The sequence below is a fragment of the Brachyhypopomus gauderio genome, chromosome 5 (assembly GCF_052324685.1).
Source record: "Brachyhypopomus gauderio isolate BG-103 chromosome 5, BGAUD_0.2, whole genome shotgun sequence".
NCBI lineage: Eukaryota > Metazoa > Chordata > Actinopteri > Gymnotiformes > Hypopomidae > Brachyhypopomus > Brachyhypopomus gauderio.
The window spans coordinates 13,853,879-13,873,204 of record NC_135215.1 but is presented as its reverse complement, the minus strand read 5'-3'; the positions used below and the strand labels follow the sequence as shown (position 1 = coordinate 13,873,204).

General features: G+C 45.8%; 1 protein-coding gene across 2 annotated transcripts; it reads left to right on the top strand.

Moving 5' to 3' along the window:
- Nucleotides 1–344: 344 nt before the first annotated feature.
- bicc2 (bicaudal C homolog 2) lies at nucleotides 345–18,581 on the top strand. Of its 2 annotated transcripts, none has more exons than XM_077005856.1 (19): nucleotides 345–922; nucleotides 2,180–2,226; nucleotides 2,674–2,743; nucleotides 3,804–3,883; nucleotides 3,974–4,135; nucleotides 4,221–4,274; nucleotides 4,454–4,648; nucleotides 4,983–5,252; nucleotides 5,768–5,899; nucleotides 6,152–6,371; nucleotides 7,754–7,887; nucleotides 8,127–8,317; nucleotides 10,614–10,713; nucleotides 11,433–11,472; nucleotides 13,189–13,340; nucleotides 14,910–15,105; nucleotides 16,418–16,575; nucleotides 16,871–16,970; nucleotides 17,437–18,581. In XM_077005856.1, exons 1-19 carry the CDS (start codon nucleotides 637–639, stop codon nucleotides 17,565–17,567), a joined length of 2,718 nt encoding a protein of 905 aa, XP_076861971.1. In that variant the 5' UTR covers nucleotides 345–636; the 3' UTR covers nucleotides 17,568–18,581. The 2 variants fall into 2 exon arrangements, with proteins under 2 accessions (XP_076861971.1, XP_076861972.1); XM_077005857.1 differs by having other exon boundaries at nucleotides 347–922; nucleotides 10,617–10,713.
- The last annotated feature ends 745 nt before the right edge of the window (nucleotides 18,582–19,326 follow it).

The window sequence follows — 19,326 nt, the reverse complement described above, 5'->3', positions numbered from 1 at the left end:
TGTGTGTGGGGTGAGGGGTGTGTGGTGTGAGGGGTGTGTGTGGGGTGAGGGGTGTGTGATGTGTAGTGTGTGGGGTGAGGGGTGTGTGGTGTGTCTTTATTAAAGGCTGGAGGGTTCACCACCTCACTTCAGCCAAGAAAAGGACCGTCACATTCCATGGGTCTGGGCCAGGACGTGTGGGAATCTGAGCTGGGTGCTTTAACCGTTTCTCTTTAAAATGCCCTGATCTTTATAAGTAAAGTTCTCCTCACAGGATTCAGTGTAGTAACCATGGATTTAAATCTCTTAGCTCTGTTACTGGCTATTTTGTATGTGTTAAAAGTCATTTAAAAAAACAAACAAAAAAAGCAAAAGTGGCCAAAGCTGTAACACGTTTTGGCTTCACTTTGGGTCACAACTTTCTTCCTGTTTCTTCGAGAAGTTTAGTTTGTGTGGGCCTCAGTCACTTAAGCCTCCCCCCAATATTTCGCCTGTCTCTCTTCTTTGGGGTGTGTGTGTGTGTGTGTTGCTCCAGTGTGGTGGGGGGTGTTGCCCCCCCTCTTTTTTTCTTGTTTCCTTGGTCACGCTGTTGTATACACACACACACACACACACACACACACACACACACACTCCCCCAGCATACACACTTGAACCATGGCAAGCAGCATGGAGGTTACTGCTGTGGACCCTCTCGTACCTGAACCACTCATGTCTGAGTCCTGCCCTGAGCCCAACCAGAACCAAGACAAGGGTCTGGGCCCCGACCAAGACCCAGACGGGACCAAGCTTCCGGCTGGGACGGAGGATGAAGAGGAGGAAGATGACGAAGGAGGGAATTCCGGGATGGAGTCTGAGACCAAGAAGCAGGAACATTCCGATAAGGACTGGATAGAAGAGAGATTCCGCATAGACAGGAAGAAACTGGAGTCCATGCTTTTTGGTGAGAGTTTGTGCAAAGCTCTTTTCTTTCTTTTGCTTTTTCTTTTGCCTTTATCCAGTGGTGTCAGGCTGAGGTGCGCTCTTGCATAGCCTTGCAAACGTCCACCATTAGGTAAGTCCTGAGCTGGACACTGGCTTATCGGGGGCTCTGATTGATGTTGCCTTTTTCAACCCTATCAGTGGCACTGCTGTGTGCTGATAAACAGGTGTGACATGCAGCGGTCGGGCGATGTTATGGTGTGCTCCCACGGTGGGAGCGGGAGCCGGCGTTTACCGGCATGCTGGGCTGAAGCCTCCGGGTGTGGAGGGCTGGCTGCAGAGTGTTATCGGGTGGGAGCAGCTCTGGGACGGGCGAGGGGCTGTGTGGGGCATGTGTGGGGCATGTGTGGGGCATGTGTGGGGCATGTGAGGGGCTGTGTGGGGCTGTGTGGGGATGTGAGGGGCTGAGGGGGAACCAGCATGCCTGTGCAAACAAGTGCGGTTTGAGAGAAGCCCACACATATAGAGCTGGCAGGTGCTGCAGTGTAATCTTAATGTGTGTGAGGGAGAGACAGAAATGGGTTTACTCCACACTCATAATGTGTGGTGTGTTGGGATTAGCTAGGCTGCAAACGCTGTGATCTGAAACGGTGTGTGTGTGTGTGCGTGTTTTCATAGGGGGATGGTTTTACGTCAGTAAGGCTGTTTAAATGCCTTTGCCGCTTGACGTTGTTTCTCAGAACTGGCTTTTGGAACTTGTCCTTACACACACACACACACACACACACACACACACACACACACACACACACAAACATACACACACGAGTAGTTTAGCCATTCTTACTGGCAGGACTGCGTAACCCATGGTGATGAGAAGGTAGGAAAAGAAAAGAGTGATGTTCACCCTAACCCTGTAAATGTCAGTGTGTAGCTGTGCCTTTTCATTGCATTTAACCCCTGAACACACACACACACACAGACACACACACAAACACATTTTTTCCTGTCCATGTATTTAAACCCTTTGTTTAAAGTGAAATGTTGACCTCTCTGTTCCACACATTGTAAGCCACCACATGTTCATGGAAGACAATACGGACTGAAGCTGGAATGCATGTAGTTTATAAGACAGAAAACTGCTTCAGACTTTTATACAGATAAATTTTTTTTATATATTATAACGATATTTTGATATAACTGACTAAAAGTATTTTTCATATTCAAATCCAAGGTCCAAGATGTTTTCCTTTCTTTTGTCTGTTTATATTCTCTACAGCCCCTACAGAAGGGAACAGCATGACAGGAGAGGAGTTTTTTGAGAAGGTGAGAATACCTGGCAACCTGACTGAACTGCAAATGGGGAAATAGGTGCCTCAGGAACTAAAGGAGGCGGGGCGTGAGGCGGGGCTTGGGCCGTGGCCACCTGCTGCAGTTTGCAGTGGGATCCGGGCAGTGCTGGCCCCTCCCACTCTGTCACTGTACTGTCTACACTTCTCAGGGGAAGTGACTTTGCTCCGAGTGCCCTTTTGTCTGTCTTACAGGATAATAAGGTGCTGCTTTGAAATGCTAATGGATTATTGTCTCTGTTGAAAGGTGTGTGCGCTTCTGTCCATACCTACAAGGGTGTGTGAGAATGTGTATGAGGAGATGTGTCCTTTGTTTCTTTCTCACACATCTCTTTTCTCTCACTCACACATATATTTTTCTGACACTATATTTGTCTTTTACACTTACACACACACACACACACACACCCCTATTTCTCTGTAGGTAATGAGAGAAACTAATACTCAGGTGAAATGGCCATCGAAGCTGAAAATTGGAGCCAAGTCAAAGAAAGGTGAGGGGGGCTGTCACTCTGCTCTCACACACCTCACTCTTCAGACACTCTGCTCTCACACACCTCACCCTTCACACACCTCACACTTCAGACACTCTGCTCTCACACACCTCACTCTTCACACACCTCACACTTCAGACACTCTGCTCTCACACACCTCACCCTTCAGACACTCTGCTCTCACACACCTCACCCTTCACACACCTCACACTTCAGACACTCTGCTCTCACACACCTCACTCTTCACACACCTCACACTTCAGACACTCTGCTCTCACACACCTCACCCTTCAGACACTCTGCTCTCACACACCTCACCCTTCACACACCTCACACTTCAGACACTCTGCTCTCACACACCTCACTCTTCACACACCTCACACTTCAGACACTCTGCTCTCACACACCTCACTCTTCACACACCTCACACTTCAGACACTCTGCTCTCACACACCTCACACTTCAGACACTCTGCTCTCACACACCTCACTCTTCACACACCTCACACTTCAGACACTCTGCTCTCACACACCTCACACTTCAGACACTCTGCTCTCACACACCTCACTCTTCAGAGACTCTGCTCTCACACACCTCACCCTTCAAACACTCTGCTCTCACACACCTCACACTTCAGACACTCTGCTCTCACACACCTCACACTTCAGACACTCTGCTCTCACATACCTCACTCTTCACACACCTCACACTTCAGACACTCTGCTCTCACACACCTCACACTTCAGACACTCTGCTCTCACACACCTCACACTTCAGACACTCTGCTCTCACACACCTCACCCTTCACACACCTCACACTTCAGACACTCTGCTCTCACACATCCCATGATTTCAGTCATTGTTCCTCCTTTCACATGGTGTGGCCCATGCCACTACATTCACACGTGCTTGTTCGTTATGTTCCTTTGATGACTGATTGGTTGCATTCATTCTTTATAACTGGGGTCTTTTCTAAAGGCCTGGCATACTAAGTGTTTGAGTAGCTTATTGTGGCTGGCTGTGGCTTGTCAAACGTATTGTGGTTGGCCTGTGTTTGCAGATCCTCACGTGAAGGTGGAGGGAATGAGAGACAGTGTGCTGGAGGCCAAGCGGAAGATTTTGGAACTCTTAGAGACTAAGGTCAGTGTACGCAGGAGTGTAACACACACCCTGACTTTGACATGCTTGTGCTGTCTTCTGGTGTGATGCTCTCTTTCATGGTGGTCATAGGTCAACAAAGTGACTCTCAAAATGGACGTCGCTCATACTGAACACTCTCACGTGATTGGTAAAGGGGGCGGGAACATTAAAAAGGTCATGGAGGACACTTCTTGTCACATCCACTTCCCTGATTCAAACCGCCATAGTGCCACCGGAGAGAAAAGCAACCAGGTATGGCCCTAGAAACTCAGATACTATCAGATAGAAGAGAGCTTGGTTGCTGAGTGTCTCTCGTTTCTGTTGTCCATCTTGGAAGGTGTCCATCGCTGGACCTGTGCAGGGGGTGGAGTCTGCTAGAAGACACATACGAGTTAGTGCCCCAAACTGACAATGTCACAAACATTAATCTCTGATTAAAGAGCTCTGGATAGAAGTTAGACATGCTCTGGAAACTCCTCCTAGCTCAGCCTTGATTTGATGCACAATAAAGCAGACAGAACGTGGTTGGTGTGGACCCATACTTACTTTAGCCCTTGCTGTGGTCTTCAGGAGCTGCAGCCTCTGGTGTTGACCTTTGACCTGCCCCTAACCCTGGTGGGCGGGGTTATAACAGACGCAGGCTCTCCCCTGATTCAGCATGTAGCGCAGGCGTTTGGGGTGAGCATCACGTTCAGAGCGCAGCCCAAACTCTGCTGCACCTCCTGCGTGGTCCGCGGCCTGCAGAGGAACCGTGTAGCAGTCGAGGTAACACACTAGTATTCACACAAACACCATGTACAACACACATACACACACACATACACACACTCACACACATACAGTCACACACATACACTCACACACACACATACACACACACATACACACACACATACACACACACACACACACACACACACACACACACACACACACACACACACACACACACATCTGTATGGGGGAACAATACAGGAATAATAAATACAGGTGGCACAGCCTGCGTTATGTGGTACACTTGACAACACCAATGTAAACATGGTACACAAATTTCATGTCTTTCCAACATAATTGAACCTTAACCTTTTGACCCCTGAAGAAGGCGACCTGTGTCCTTATGGAGCTCCTCCTGGGCCGGGAAGCGGCGGCGGTTGCCGGGGTAATGGGGGTCATGGTGAGCACCCAGCTGGATGTGACCTCACAGCAGCACCTCTTCCTGCTGGGTCAGAATGGGGTCAACTTCCTGAGCGTGATGCAGCAAACACACACACAGATTGTGCTGCCGGACCTGACTGCCCCGCAGAACACACCTGCCCTCCTGATCCAGGGCACCGCCCACGGTGTGTGTCTCGCACGACAGCAGCTGCAGGTGTGTGTGTGTGTGTCTGTGTATTCAGGTACCTAAAACTGTGCATATGTGTGTGTGTGTGTGTGTGTGTGTGTGTGTATAATCAGGCACTTAAAACTGCATAAATGAGTGTATGTGTATAATCGGGTACCCAAAACTGTGTGCGTGTGTGTGTGTGTGTGTGCATGCATATGTGTAATCAGGCACTTAAATCTGCACGAATGTGTGTGTATGTGTATAATCAGGCACCCAAAACTGCATAAGTGTTTGTGGGGGGGGGTGAAGTGTTTGTGTGTCCAGACCCAATTCTAGATGACAACATGTTGAGTGTCCAAGTTTGCATAATGTTTTTGTTGGTAGAATTGTTTTCTCTGTTGGTAGAAATTCACAAATTATTCCAGAATAATTTCACTAATGAGTGTAACCATACATGATATGGCCTTATTCTGGATTAAACGTCCATATTCAGGTTCACATGTTAGCTGCATTTTTTCTGCTCTCTTCTGTGATAATCTGTTTTATCTGGGTCTCTGTAGGACTGCTTGCCTGTGTGTCTGATGTTCGAAATTAAGGAAGAGGGTGAGTCAGATCCTCATAGACTTGCACAGATGATGCAGAATCTAGGAGTGTTCATCAGTGTCAAACCAAAGGTCAAACAGGCTGCAAAGGTACTACACTACCCACAAAACACTGCCAGCCTCAGATTACAGGACGCTAGGGCTGTAATCACACTTCCCCTTTGCTTCAGTAGCAAGTTTTCTAATAAATACAAGTTTATGCTTTTGCGCCAGATCAATTTATATTCTATAAAATATTTGTGTTACAGTAATATAACATGCTGCGTTATATCTAGTGTAGTTTGGTACACAGTGAACCATGAATCCTGTATGTTTTTCTGAAAACTGCTATTTAATTTCCAGTCAGTTGTTGTGAAGGGATTGGAGAGGAACATATTGAATCTATACAAGGCCAGAAGTCTCCTGCTAGGACAAGAATCCTGTGATGTTTCCATGACAACTAAGAACTCTAGTGAGGTCTCCATGGAAACCAAAGCATTTATGGACCCTCTATTGGTTAACAATGGAATTACAGGCTACTGGCTCAACATGCTAAAGCAACAGCTTCATCTTAATGACACAGGTAGGGGTGTACGTCAACGTGTGGCCAGACCTTGTGGCTGTACTCTCCTTTATTCATTCAAATATATATAGAGAGGTAGGAATATATATACAGAACTGATCCACACTGTTGCAACTTTAGAACCCAATAGAGTGAATGTTTTATGCGTCTGCTTTTTCTGATATAAACAAGCTACACCTCATATCACCTCAGAAGCCCTTTGGATATACAACTGATGGGGCAGTGGTAGGGAACTGGTCTTGTGACCGGAGGGTCGTGGGTTCTATTCCCAGACCTGAGGCCGTGACTGAGGTGCCCTTGAGCAAGACACCTAACGCCAACTGCTCCCCGGGCGCCGGGCTAGGGCTGCCCACCGCTCTGGAGACGTGTGATCCACAGCCCCCTAGTAATCACTAGTGTGTGTGTGTGTGTGTGTGTGTGTGTGTGTATGTGTGTGTGTGTGTGTGTGTGTGTGTGTGTGTGTGTGTGTGTGTGTGTGTGTGTGTGTGTGTGTGTGTTAGTGTTATCACTGCACAGATGGGTAAATGCGGAGGACAAATTTCGATTGGGGTGTAAAACACAATTGACAAATATGGCACATTTATATATTTTTATGAAGGACCACTGTCTGAAACATTCCTGTGTAATTCAGTGCATTTTTTACCATCTCTCTCTCTCTCTCTCTCTCTCTTTAGGGATAAATCCAATAAATGATGTACACATAGCACATGGTGGTTGCAGGCTACATTACTTTTAACTAATAATAGGATTACAGTATTTTTATATAATAACCACAGTTATTATCTGAATGGTCATTCATGTCACTCTTGGCCAGTATGTCTGATGTGTTTGTCTGATCTGTAGATTAGTGGATGTTTCTTAAAGGGCTGCAGTCTCTGCATCTCCCTACTGGCTTCTGAAGTGTTTAAGTTTAATATTACCTACTGTTTTATTTGTATGATGATATGTCAGCACCAAAGGAATTTCTGTTGTCGTAACATTAGATTGATGATTGAGATTTTGTTAATAGGTCAGTGCATCCAGTCTGAACAGGTTAAACACAAGCATAGCCTAATCTATGATATCCTTAGGAAATTAATATGCTTTTCTGGAGGTTGTCTTCAGTCAGTAAGGGATGGGATGGGATTTTTTCAGGCCTTGGAACATGAAGAATTGTGTTGCAAATAGGAGTGAGAATCTTGTAGTGTTATAAGATTTGGTGGTATTTAAATAAGAATTTTAAAATTTAGCTGAAACACCCAAATAGGTAATTCTCAAATATATATACCCCATATCCTCTACCCCATCCACTATCTGTACACTATATACAGACAGACAGAGAGATAGAGGGATTTATTTTATATTGGATTGCCTCTAACACTTTCTTTGACCTTTGATCTTAGCCACTGTCCCCACATCAGATTCAGTGTCTAACGGTGCCGGTGTGAAGTCACGCCCCTCTCCCCCTCCCGGATTGGCTGCTCCCATGGACGACGCCCGAATGGGAATGAGAGTGGCAGACCTTAAACTAGAGAAGGTGTGAATAATGATAAGTACCTTCTGAAGTCCTATTAGGAGTGCAATGTGGTTATATAATTAGCGGAAAATTTCCTATAGTTTCCATCAGTAAGAAGGTAGTTATCCAAAATGCTTAGACCATTCCTTCTGGATATTCTCAGTTAAACTGGCAATTAAGAGTCTATTGTTCAGAATCCTTCTAATGATTATACCATCGAGTGTTCAGAATAGCCAATGCAAATCAAATCATTATTTCAGATCCCAGAGAATGAGGACCCGTCTGCAAACACAGACAGCCAACGTTCAGGAATGCATGCTCAGGAGGTCACTGAGATCAAAGAGGTCACTGTCAAGCCTATGGGGTCTGTTAGGAGAAACAGCCAATCGGAGGCCACCAAGGACTCAACCCAGGAATCACGGCAGTTGGTGGCATCGCAGACATCGCAGAGGTGAGTTTCTTACGGCAGCCACGCCGCTGCCGTCTGCTCTGCCACAGTAGTGAGAGGAAAAAAAATAAGTGGGATATTCCGCATTTACATCTCCAAAGCAGAAGCACATGGTGACTTGAGTGCACATGTAACACAAAAACGAGAAGGTACTTCTTAACTGAGGCGGCGCTGGGTCCTGCAGTCGTCCTGAGTGAGGTGGTAATTGCTGCCTGCCACAGGCCTTCCTGTGGTGAAGGCTGAATATCTCGCTGCTCAGGGGACCTTTACTCCTCCTTCCTGAAGAGCTGCTTTAACTGCGACACTTTCCAGCTGGACCTGCAGGTTTCGCTCACTGTCATTGTCTCAGTAGGGGTCTGGATGACGTGTGTGTGTGTGTGTGTGTGTGTGTGTGTGTGTGTGTGTGTGTGTGTGTGTGTGTGTTTGTGGATCACCATCGTTGTACTGCGGTGGCCTAGAGGAACATTACTCTCAGCTCACACATACAGTGATGCTGGAAAGTTTGTGAACTCCTTGACTGGTTTAGATTTTTTTGTTGTTTTACCATAAATCTCTTACTTTATCATCACCAAATGTGTGTGATGCCGGACACAAACAGGAGAGGGCGGACACAGACACGAGAAGAGCTAAATGTATTATTTATTAATTAGAAATCCAAACGAATAGTTGGTAGAACAGTCTAGTGTCATAACAGGACAGCAGCCAGACACAGAAACAAAAACGACATGCAGAGATTTAGCAAACACTGAACACACCAAATAAACTTACTACAATGGAGACCGATAATAGGGCTGAATAGAAAACAAAGACCAGCAAAACATAAGATCAAACACAGGGATTAAAAGCACACAGATCAACAATGCTGAGAGGAAAGGAGACACCCAAGGACACCAGGAATAAGGTGGGGAAGCCCAACAGTCTGAGCAAAGCTACAAGACCATCTCCAAAAGATTCCAGCTCCATCCAACAACTGTAGGACAAATCATTTACAAATAGACAGCACTCAACATCACCGCATCTCTGCTCAGAAGTGGACGGGCAACACATCACCTGCAGACCTCTCCGGCAACAACTGGGATAAATGTACATGCATCTACAATCATGGTGTTAATGGGGAAGCTGCTAGAAGTATGCCTCTGTTCTCAAGAAAGAACAAAGTTACCCATTTAAACTTTGCCAGAGAGCACTTAGACAAACCAGAGGCTTTCTGGACGTCCATTCTCTGGACAGATAGTCCAAAATGTAACTATATTTGCCCACAATCACAGGCAACATGTTTGGAGAAAAGACAAGATAGAGGCAGCATATAAAGAGAAGAACCTCCTCCCAACAGTGAAGCATGATGTTGGAAATATGAAGGTCTGGGCCTGATTTTCTGCCTCCGCACCTGGACGACTCCATATTATCCAGGGAACCATAAAATCCAATCCATATCAACAAATCAGAGTCTCCTGCCATCAGTCAGGGAGTTGAAAGTGGGATTGAAATGGATTATGCAACAAGACAAGGACACAAAGCATTCCAGCCAAACCACCAAGGAATGGCTTAAGAGAAAGAAGATTTGCACTCTGGATTGGCCCAGTCAAAGCCTGGACCTCAATCCCATAGAAATGCTGTGATCTGAAGCGGGCGGTACATGACGGATGTCTCTCCAACCTCTCTCAACTAGCGGAGATCTGCAAAGAGGAGTGGGCAAAAATCCCAGAAGGCAGATGTGAGACTCGATTTTGGTTACTGAAGACATTTGGTTGAAGTAATGGCTGCAAAAGGAGGTAAAAGAGTTCACGTACTTTTGCAGTTGGCAGATTTTCATTTTTTTCTTTTTTTTCCATGTGTGTCCCTTATTTGGAAGGTCTGCTTTACAAATTGAGATTTGGATGTTCAATTCACAAGATTATTTTAAAAACATTTTCAGAAAACTATGACCATGTTTGGGTGATCACAACCATTCAAGCAACACTAGACCTGGACCACCATTCCTCTGTGACTCATTATGTAGCACTGAAGTTTGACTTTGGAGAGACGTCTTCCATGTCAGACCATTACTCCAAACATTCCATATCTGACCTAAATTATCCAGTACTTTAATTACACAAACACCGCACATAAATAACAGAGATTCATAACATTGATTTCACTGGCTCACGTAGCACGGTAATCCACATACCAGTGTGTCAACTCGGCGTGAAGCACGTTCGGAGTAGGACACAAGTTTGTCATTACTAGAAACTGATCCCTATGGGAACCCATTAGAGAGCTTTAAGAATTGTATCTGAGAACTGTTAATTCATCTGTGTAGCAGGTGTGTGAACATGGAGGCAGAGAGCGTGAGTTATAACACAGACAGACGATGCAGTCTGCGCTTCCTTCCCTCTCTGGACGTGAGCTCTAGTAATGAGGTAAGATTCTAAATGAAGATCCCACTGTGTGTGTGTGTGTGTGTGTGTGTGTGAGTTGAGAGATTAAAAATTGTAATGAAATAAACAATGTCTCCAAAGAAACGAGACATTTTGGACAGAGGTCCTTCATCAGTTGCACAAGCAAAGTGCTTCATGTGCGCACACACACACACACACACACACACACACACACACACACACACACACACACACACACACCCCTGGTAGGACCTTGTATATATTAAGAACTTTACAGATACTAACATACCCCGTTTTTCCCCGGATCTGAATACTCTAAGTACATCAGTGGACTTATTAACAGTCTAAGTGACTGCTGTACCAAAGCACGGAGTCACACTCTTCTTCCTAGTGCATGTGCTGCTGCGTTTCAGCACTGTGGCTTTTCTGAAGGAGGCAGACGAGGTTGTGAGGTAGCAAGCGCTTCTGCGCCCGAGCCAGAGGAGCACTGATGTATTATATATTATATCAGTGTTTCAATGTTGGAGGTTTGCCAGGATACATTTATGAATATCTAAGCAGAAGGATTATTTAATTTTCTTTCCCCCTCTGTGAGTATGTAACTGAAGTTTGATGTTTGCAACTCTGGTTTGGAACACTGATTTGGTAGTGCTGGATATGGTCTAATCTGAGAAGAACACGTATCTACGGCACAGGGAGACTCTGGGTGAAGACACCACCTAACTTTGCTTTTCTTTCAGGTTCATGAGTATGAGAGGAAGAAACGTCTCGCAACTCGAGGTCAGCATTCTGTCGTTCCTTCCTTTCGTCTCTATCTTTCTTTTTTCTTTCTCTTTCTCCAAGAGGCCTGACATTTTGCCATGGCAACAGACCATTGCACTGCATTACATTTTCATGTTCAGACTGTTTTATTTGTTTGCCGTATTTTTAACAGAACACTGTAACTCTGTTCAAATGAGGCAAGAACAAAACCAAGAGAAAATGATTGCAGTGTTTCATTAACTGGGCTGATCAGAGATGCATGTTTATTACATTAAGCTGTGTAGGTGGAGGTGACATGCAGTGACCGAGCTTCAGTGGCCCTCATGCACCCTCTGACTGTCAGATCAAAACTGAATCTCTTTGGCATTCATCATGGTGACTAGGCCACAGAATGCATTAAAGCTGCGGTGCAGGCCAGTGAGATGTTAGAGGGGACCCATTTAAGCGTTGCACAAAGCTAAAGAGGTGATGGAGGGAACCCATTTCACACTGACACTGTGCCAGAGTTATAATAGAGGGAGATAGTAGCTCCTATTAAACACGCACACACAAATGCATATGAAAGCACATCTTTGTGCATGCCCACGCGTCCCCACACACAAGAACATGTGCACAGATGTACACACATGTAAAGACACACACACACAGAAAGAACTCACAGATGTACACACACATGAAGACACACACATACAGAAATAACTCATAGAAGTACACATGTAAAGACACACACAGAAGAACTCACAATGTACACACGTAAAAACACACATACATGCACACACACGCACACACACACACAAAGAACTCAGATCTACACACATGTAATGGCACAAACACAGAAAACTCAGATGTGCACACGTAAAGACTCAGAACTCACAGATGTACAGACACACATACAGAGAACTTTCAGAAAGAACTCACACATGTACACACGTAAAGACACACACATCACATGTAAACAGAAATATTTCACAGATATGCACACATGTAAGACACACACAGATGCATACAAACATAAAGAACTCACAGATGTACCCACATGCAAAGACACACACACACACACACACACACACACACACACACACACACACACACACACACACAAAGAACTGAGATGTCACATGCATCTGTTCCCATGTGACTGGCAAATGATGGTCATTCACAAACACATGTGCTCACACACACACACACACACACACACACACACACACACACACACACACACACACACACACACACACACACACACTCATAGGAGTCTAAATGTTTGTCCATCACTGAGGATGAGTCATTTGGAGGCTGGTGTGTGCCAAATGTGATGGTGCTCCCCGAGAGGAGCTTAATGGAATCATGAGTTACCCAGTCCGAATGAACCATCTGCTACACACACACACACACACACACACACACACACACAAAGACGCACACACAAAGACGCAATCGCAGAAACTTGCATACATCAGAGAGCATGCACGAGAGAGTGATCACAGAACATTTCTCCCTCATTAAGATGTTTAATTAGGTTTCAGGTGTTTAATAATGCAGAGGGATTCAGACAGAAGGCTGTCTAATTGCTTCACAGCAACACACACGCCTTCAGTCCATGTACACTAGCACACACACAAACCAATTAGAAGTGCTGCTCAGTGCCACTTTAAATCTGGGCTTTTGTTTGGGCTTTTAATTTACCATTGTAATTACTGTGTGTGTGTGTGTGTGTGTGTGCGCGCATTTCAGCCATGCAGAAGAAGCCGGTGGTGACAGAGGTGCGGACCCCCACCGACACCTGGAGCGGTTTGGGCTTCTCTAAGTCGATGCCCACTGAGGCTGTAAAGGACCTGCGCAGTGTTAGCCGCCGCTGTTATAGATCCTACCTCAATGATCAACAGGTACATGTTATATATCCTACCTCAATGATCAACAGGTACATGTTATAGATCCTACCTCAGTGATCAACAGGTACATGTTATATATCCTACCTCAATGATCAACAGGTACATGTTATAGATCCTACCTCAGTGATCAACAGGTACATGTTATAGATCCTACCTCAGTGATCAACAGGTACATGTTATATATCCTACCTCAATGATCAACAGGTACATGTTATATATCCTACCTCAGTGATCAACAGGTACATGTTATAGATCCTACCTCAGTGATCAACAGGTACATGTTATAGATCCTACCTCAGTGATCAACAGGTACATGTTATAGATCCTACCTCAGTGATCAACAGGTACATGTTATAGATCCTACCTCAGTGATCAACAGGTACTCATGCATGCTGTTATAGATTTTACCTCAGTGATCACCGGATACGCACACAAATACACACGCAAAACTGCATGGATGCATACATGCACTTACATATATGTACATGGATGCACACACACGTATGGATGCACACACACATGCACGCATACACATACAAATATGTATGCACACACCCACACACACGTGCACACTCTCACCCACACACACACAACCACACACACACACACACACACACACACACACACACACACACACACACACACACCCATACACTCGTACTAGTTTCCTAAGGAGGAACTGCGAGGCACCACTGTTCATCCACCACTAATCCATTAGTCTTACGTGGACACCTCCTCTCCTCTGGCCTTCAGAGAGCTGTGGCAGACGTTAGCGAGGTGGTGCGAGTGGCTCTGATTACGGTCAGGAACACGAGTGCTCAGTATCAACACTCTCTTCACGCAGGACTTGTTTCAGTGGGAGAGAGGGCACATTCTTCACCTGGAGATTGGGCCGAAGTGGTTAGCACTAATGGCCTGAATATTCTGAAGGACTGCGCGCGCGCACACACACACACACACACACACACACACACATACATATGTATGCTTGCTCACTCTCTGCCACTCGCACACACACACAAATAATAAATGAAATAAGAAAAGTGATTATTGTCATGCAGTGCAGCGAAACTGGTGGAGTAGCTCAGAAAAGCAATCACCCTGCTCCTGCTTTTCAGAGAGAGAGAGACCCACGACGCTGTCACATTTATTCCACCACTCTGTCCATCGCTGTCTCAGGCCATGGTCTCGCACGCTCTTGTACGCTCTCGATGCCTGAAGCCTCATGCACCGTTGTTTTCATAATCAGCTTTTTCCTCTTAGCAGGTTAATGAATATACTGCCATAAATACAGCTGGAATACGGTGTGTTGGTATGAGCCTCTGACTGCTGGCGGTTGGGACGTGAATGAAATGCACTGTGCTCAGAGCTGAATTACATTGGTAGGACATTTGATAGTGTGGGTCTCTGTTTCTGTACTGAATAGATTGAGTGCATTACCAAGCTAATTGGTATCAGTGCTTGAAGAGGATCGAATGAATAGCTTTGACTGAGTACTGCTTATTACCACAACGCAATAATAGAATGAATTTGATTGTGTGTGTGTGTGTGTGTGTGTTTTAGCCATGGAACTCTCAGAGTGGGAAGGAGAGAGTGTGTATTGGGAGTGACTCTGAAAACTGGAGAGAGAGACGAGGGTCTGCATCTTCATCGTCTGTGTCATCCTCCTCTTCCTCTTCCCCTACATCATTCTCTTGCTCCTCATCTGCAGTGACTGCGTTCAATTCCTCGTCTTTCCGTGGCCACAATGAAAAGATATGTAAGTGTCCTATGTGTCAGTGAGTGTGCGTTGTGCATGTGTGTGTGTGGGTGTTTGAGGTGTGACTACATGTCAAATTAGTGTGTGACCGCATGTCAAATACATCCCATATGAATCTGTGTAATTTTGTAAACATGCGAAACGCACACACACATACACTTTCACTTGAGCTCAGGCCTCTGTGCTGCCTGCCTCTCTCAACCCTTCCTGCCCTGGCTGGGAATTTGAGCTCCACACCTTCAGAAAGAGCACTACCTCCAGCAGGGGGCAGTGTAGGCAGCATCAGCACTGGGGAGGGTAAAGGGAGCTCTGAGTCCCCGCACCAGTGCAGCCACGCCAAGACTCGCCAGCCTTCGCTCTGATCAGATCAGGTTCTCCATGTTTGCAAAGCCTGACTGACTTTGGCACCATATATAGATTTTGATAGCTTTAGGAATTATACAGATAAAGACAAAAGCTGGTGAGATGAATGAGGGTTCCACGGTTTCGTGTTCCTACTGGACGAGTGCGGGTTCAACAGTTCTGTGTCACTACTGGACGAGTGTGGGTTCCACGGTTCCATATCGCTACTGCACGAGTGCGGGTTCAACGGTTCCATGTTCCTACTGGACGAATGCGGGTTCCACGGTTCTGTGTCACTACTGGACAAGTGCAGGTTCCACAGTTCTGTGTTCCTACTGGACAAGTGTGGGTTCCATGGTTTCGTATTCCTACTGGACGAGTGCGGGTTTCATGGTTTAGTGTTCCTACTGGACAAGTGCGGGTTCAACGGTTCTGTGTCACTACTGGACAAGTGCGGGTTCCATGGTTCCGTATCGCTACTGCATGAGTGCGGGTTCAATGGTTCCGTGTTCTTACTGGACGAGGTCGGGTTCAACGGCTGTCACTACTGGACGAGTGTGGGTTCCACGGTTCCGTATCGCTACTGGACGAGTGCGGGTTCAACGGTTCCATGTTCCTACTGGACGAGTGTGGGTTCAATGGTTCCATGTTCCTACTGGAGGAGTGCGGGTTCAACGGTTCCATGTTCCTACTGGACGAGTGTGGGTTCAATGGTTCCGTGTTCTTACTGAACAAGTTCCACGGTTCCATATCGCGACTGACCAAGTGCGGGTTCAACGGTTCCATGTGCCTACTGGACGAGTGCGGGTTCCACGGTTCCGTGTCGCTACTGGACGAGTGCAGGTTCAACGGTTCTGTCTTCCTACTGGACGAATGCGGGTTCAATGGTTTTATGTTCCTACTAGATGAGTGTGGGTTCTATGGTTCTTTTTAGATGTGACCTTTTAACCTTTAACCTTTTGGTCTGCAGCTGAGGGATGCCTGAACTGCAGCAACTACTATGAAGGTGTGTCCAGACCACTGATTGGCAGATCTCCTAGCCCCACCCCTCATCTTAAAGATGATCTGGTGGAGTTACTTATACAGCTGGGCCTGGAAAAATACACCATGGTTTTCCAGGAGCAAGAGGTATTTTTGCACACACATAATTGCTAGGGAAGAATATATCTCTTCTATGGAGAATCCATAGAGCAACTTGGTTATAAACAGATGAGAAACTTGTATTACACCCAGTATTATTTTTAAAAGACATTGTAAGTTTATAGTTCATTAAATTGTCCGGAGAACCTAATGGATTCAGTTCACTTTCTCCCCCCCCATCTCTCTCCATCCCTCTTTTTCTCCCCCTTTCCTCTCATTTTTTTCCCTCTCCTTCACTATATACTTACCTTCCTTACCCCCCCCCCCCCTCCCTCTTCATCAGATTGATTTTCAGACCTTTCTCACTCTCTCTGAAGAGGACCTGAAGGAAGTAGGTGTGTCCACGTTTGGGGCAAGGAGAAAGATGCTGTTGGCTGTTTCTGGTAAGCATTTTAGCAGAGGGCAGTAGGGTTGTTATAGTCACCCAGGTTTAATCCAAACAGGGCAATTCAGCAACTGCACCTCAGCTGTGGTGTTCTCCAACTGCGAATGGCAGGAAATTAGATCATTAATGTAATACAGGAAATTCTGCCCGCTAGGACTGCACAGCATGCCATGTGCTAAACATTATCACCACTGTTTCTAATTGTGTGGTGAACATGTAGACCAGGGTTTCAGGTAGGTGTTCTGCAGGTGCTTTTGTAGAATCACAGCAACACCTTTTAGTCCAAATAATACAGGCAAGCTTTTCACCAGATCATAATAAAGGTTTCGATTTCTGTCAGGGCATATTGCAATTATAATATGTGGCATGGGAATTTCAGTATAATATTTTTGTTCAAATTGTGCATGTTTAATGTCCGTTTGTTCTGGGCGTCTGTGTTCTGGGTGTCTGTGTATACTCCCCAGATCTGACGAAGAGTAGGAGGAAACATCCCGAACCCCTTGCTGTTAAACCTGGCTACCTAGAAGGCGGGGCTAGTGGCCGTCTTCCACGAATCATGGATGAGGATATAGCTGCCAAAAGCAACCGCTGGTGAAAAAGGGGCTGTCAGTTTTTCTGGACTGCAATATCCATAATCCAGTTCTGGCAAGTTTGTGTTTCCCAGTAGTGTTGGCCCTCTGTGGCCAGCAAGACAAAGAGAATTAAAAAAAAGAACGTGGTATTATCATTAATTAGAGTGGAACAAGAGAGTGGACAGATGTGATATGACTCTCAGAGGAAGGGTGTGTGGGTATCTGACCTTCACTTTGGACTGACTCTTCCCACTTCTGCCAAAACTTAATATGCAAACCTTATGTCCTTTTCTTCCCTCCCTCTCTCTCTCTTTTTCTCTCTCTCCCCTCTATGCAATCATCTGTCTGCAGTACCACGATGCACTGCGCAAACGTAAGAATGTATTAAACGTTTCAAACACATGCAAATCTGATTGTTTAATGAGCAGTCTTTCTTTGAGTAAGTCACTGGGCTTGCTTGTGTAAATAATACTCGTTAAACATTGTAGATACTCGACGAGACAGCCGTTCAGTTGTCTTGCTCGTTACAATAAACATTCATCGGGTGGTTGGAGATGGGTGAAAACCTTCTTCACTCATTCATGGCCAGAGACAATCCGTAATTACAGTTGGCTCTTCCGCCGACAGGGGGCGCCATGTCGCCATCTGCGGGTCCCTATTCATGGGATTTCTCATTTTCCCCATTATGTTGTTCTTGGAGATCGTATTCCCAGGGAAGGCAACGAGTGAAATTAATTACGCTACGCTGGAAATGCCTGTTGCTGGTAAAGTTAAACTGGCATAATGTACTGTTAAATAAATAAACGCGTTGATAACGCAGTAATTAAATGGTATTATTCAGAGGGGGAAATGAAACCGCTCTCAAAATCGTGGCGCCGCACCTGACTGAACAACTGAAAGTTCCAATTAAAGTTATCAGCCGTGACCGCACGAGTGCATATTGCACAACACTGCATGTCATTCAGTTGAAAGTTCAATTCACCAGTCAATTTCATGTCATTAAGACAGGTTATAATGATGCTTCTGTCTTGTCCGTCATTAAAACAAAAATAAAGCCCGTCTCGAAATCTGGAACGTTTTCCTTTCTCTTGACTTTACAGTAATCCTTGCTGCGTTGAAACGGTGCTCCGTCGTCGTATGAAAATAGACCTCTTAAATACGCATTAAGCTAATTATACGCCTATGGGCAATCCAAGTAAATCAACCTGACAGCGTAGAGCAGTATCACCGCAGCTTAAACGATCTACTTTGATAGTGAAAATTTGCCAGATCTGCCAATCACGTACGTTTATATGAAGGCGAGAAATTGTAGACTCAAATTGCTAAACGGCAATCCTCTCCCGCCTCGGTGACGAGCAGTGTAACGGATTACCCCGCGCGTGCCAGCTGCTGCCTTTTCCCGCGTCGCCAGAGTGGCGCGAAACGGCCCCATATTTCGCGGATCCGTGAAGACGCTCTGCAGAATTGGTTTTCATCGACCACGCCCCTCCGGGAACCTGCCAGTCACCTTCCAAAGATTCACTTGCGCGTCCTTTCCGAACGTCTCTCAGTCTCTCACCGTCGGTATAAAACTATAGTTGTCTCCAACCGATCCGGACTACCACTATCTCTCGGGTGTGTCTGTGCTACAGGGAGTGCAGCTTAACGCACCATCCGGTGCAAACAGCTTAAAAAAAGATGATCCCCGTCCCGGTATTACCACGCTGCATAGGCCGCAAACCGCGAGGCCGAGACTTGCTTTGTGGAGTAGAGACGCAAGGATTAGTTCATTTTGACGGGTTC

Excerpts from the sequence above, each read along its gene's own strand:
- bicc2 (XM_077005856.1), top strand. The coding sequence starts at position 637 with ATGGCAAGCAGCATGGAGGTTACTGCTGTGGACCCTCTCGTACCTGAA. Across the intron at positions 6,372-7,753 it reads GCTTCATCTTAATGACACAG|CCACTGTCCCCACATCAGAT; the intron begins GTAGGGGTGTAC and ends CTTTGATCTTAG. Across the intron at positions 10,714-11,432 it reads ACGTGAGCTCTAGTAATGAG|GTTCATGAGTATGAGAGGAA; the intron begins GTAAGATTCTAA and ends CTTTTCTTTCAG.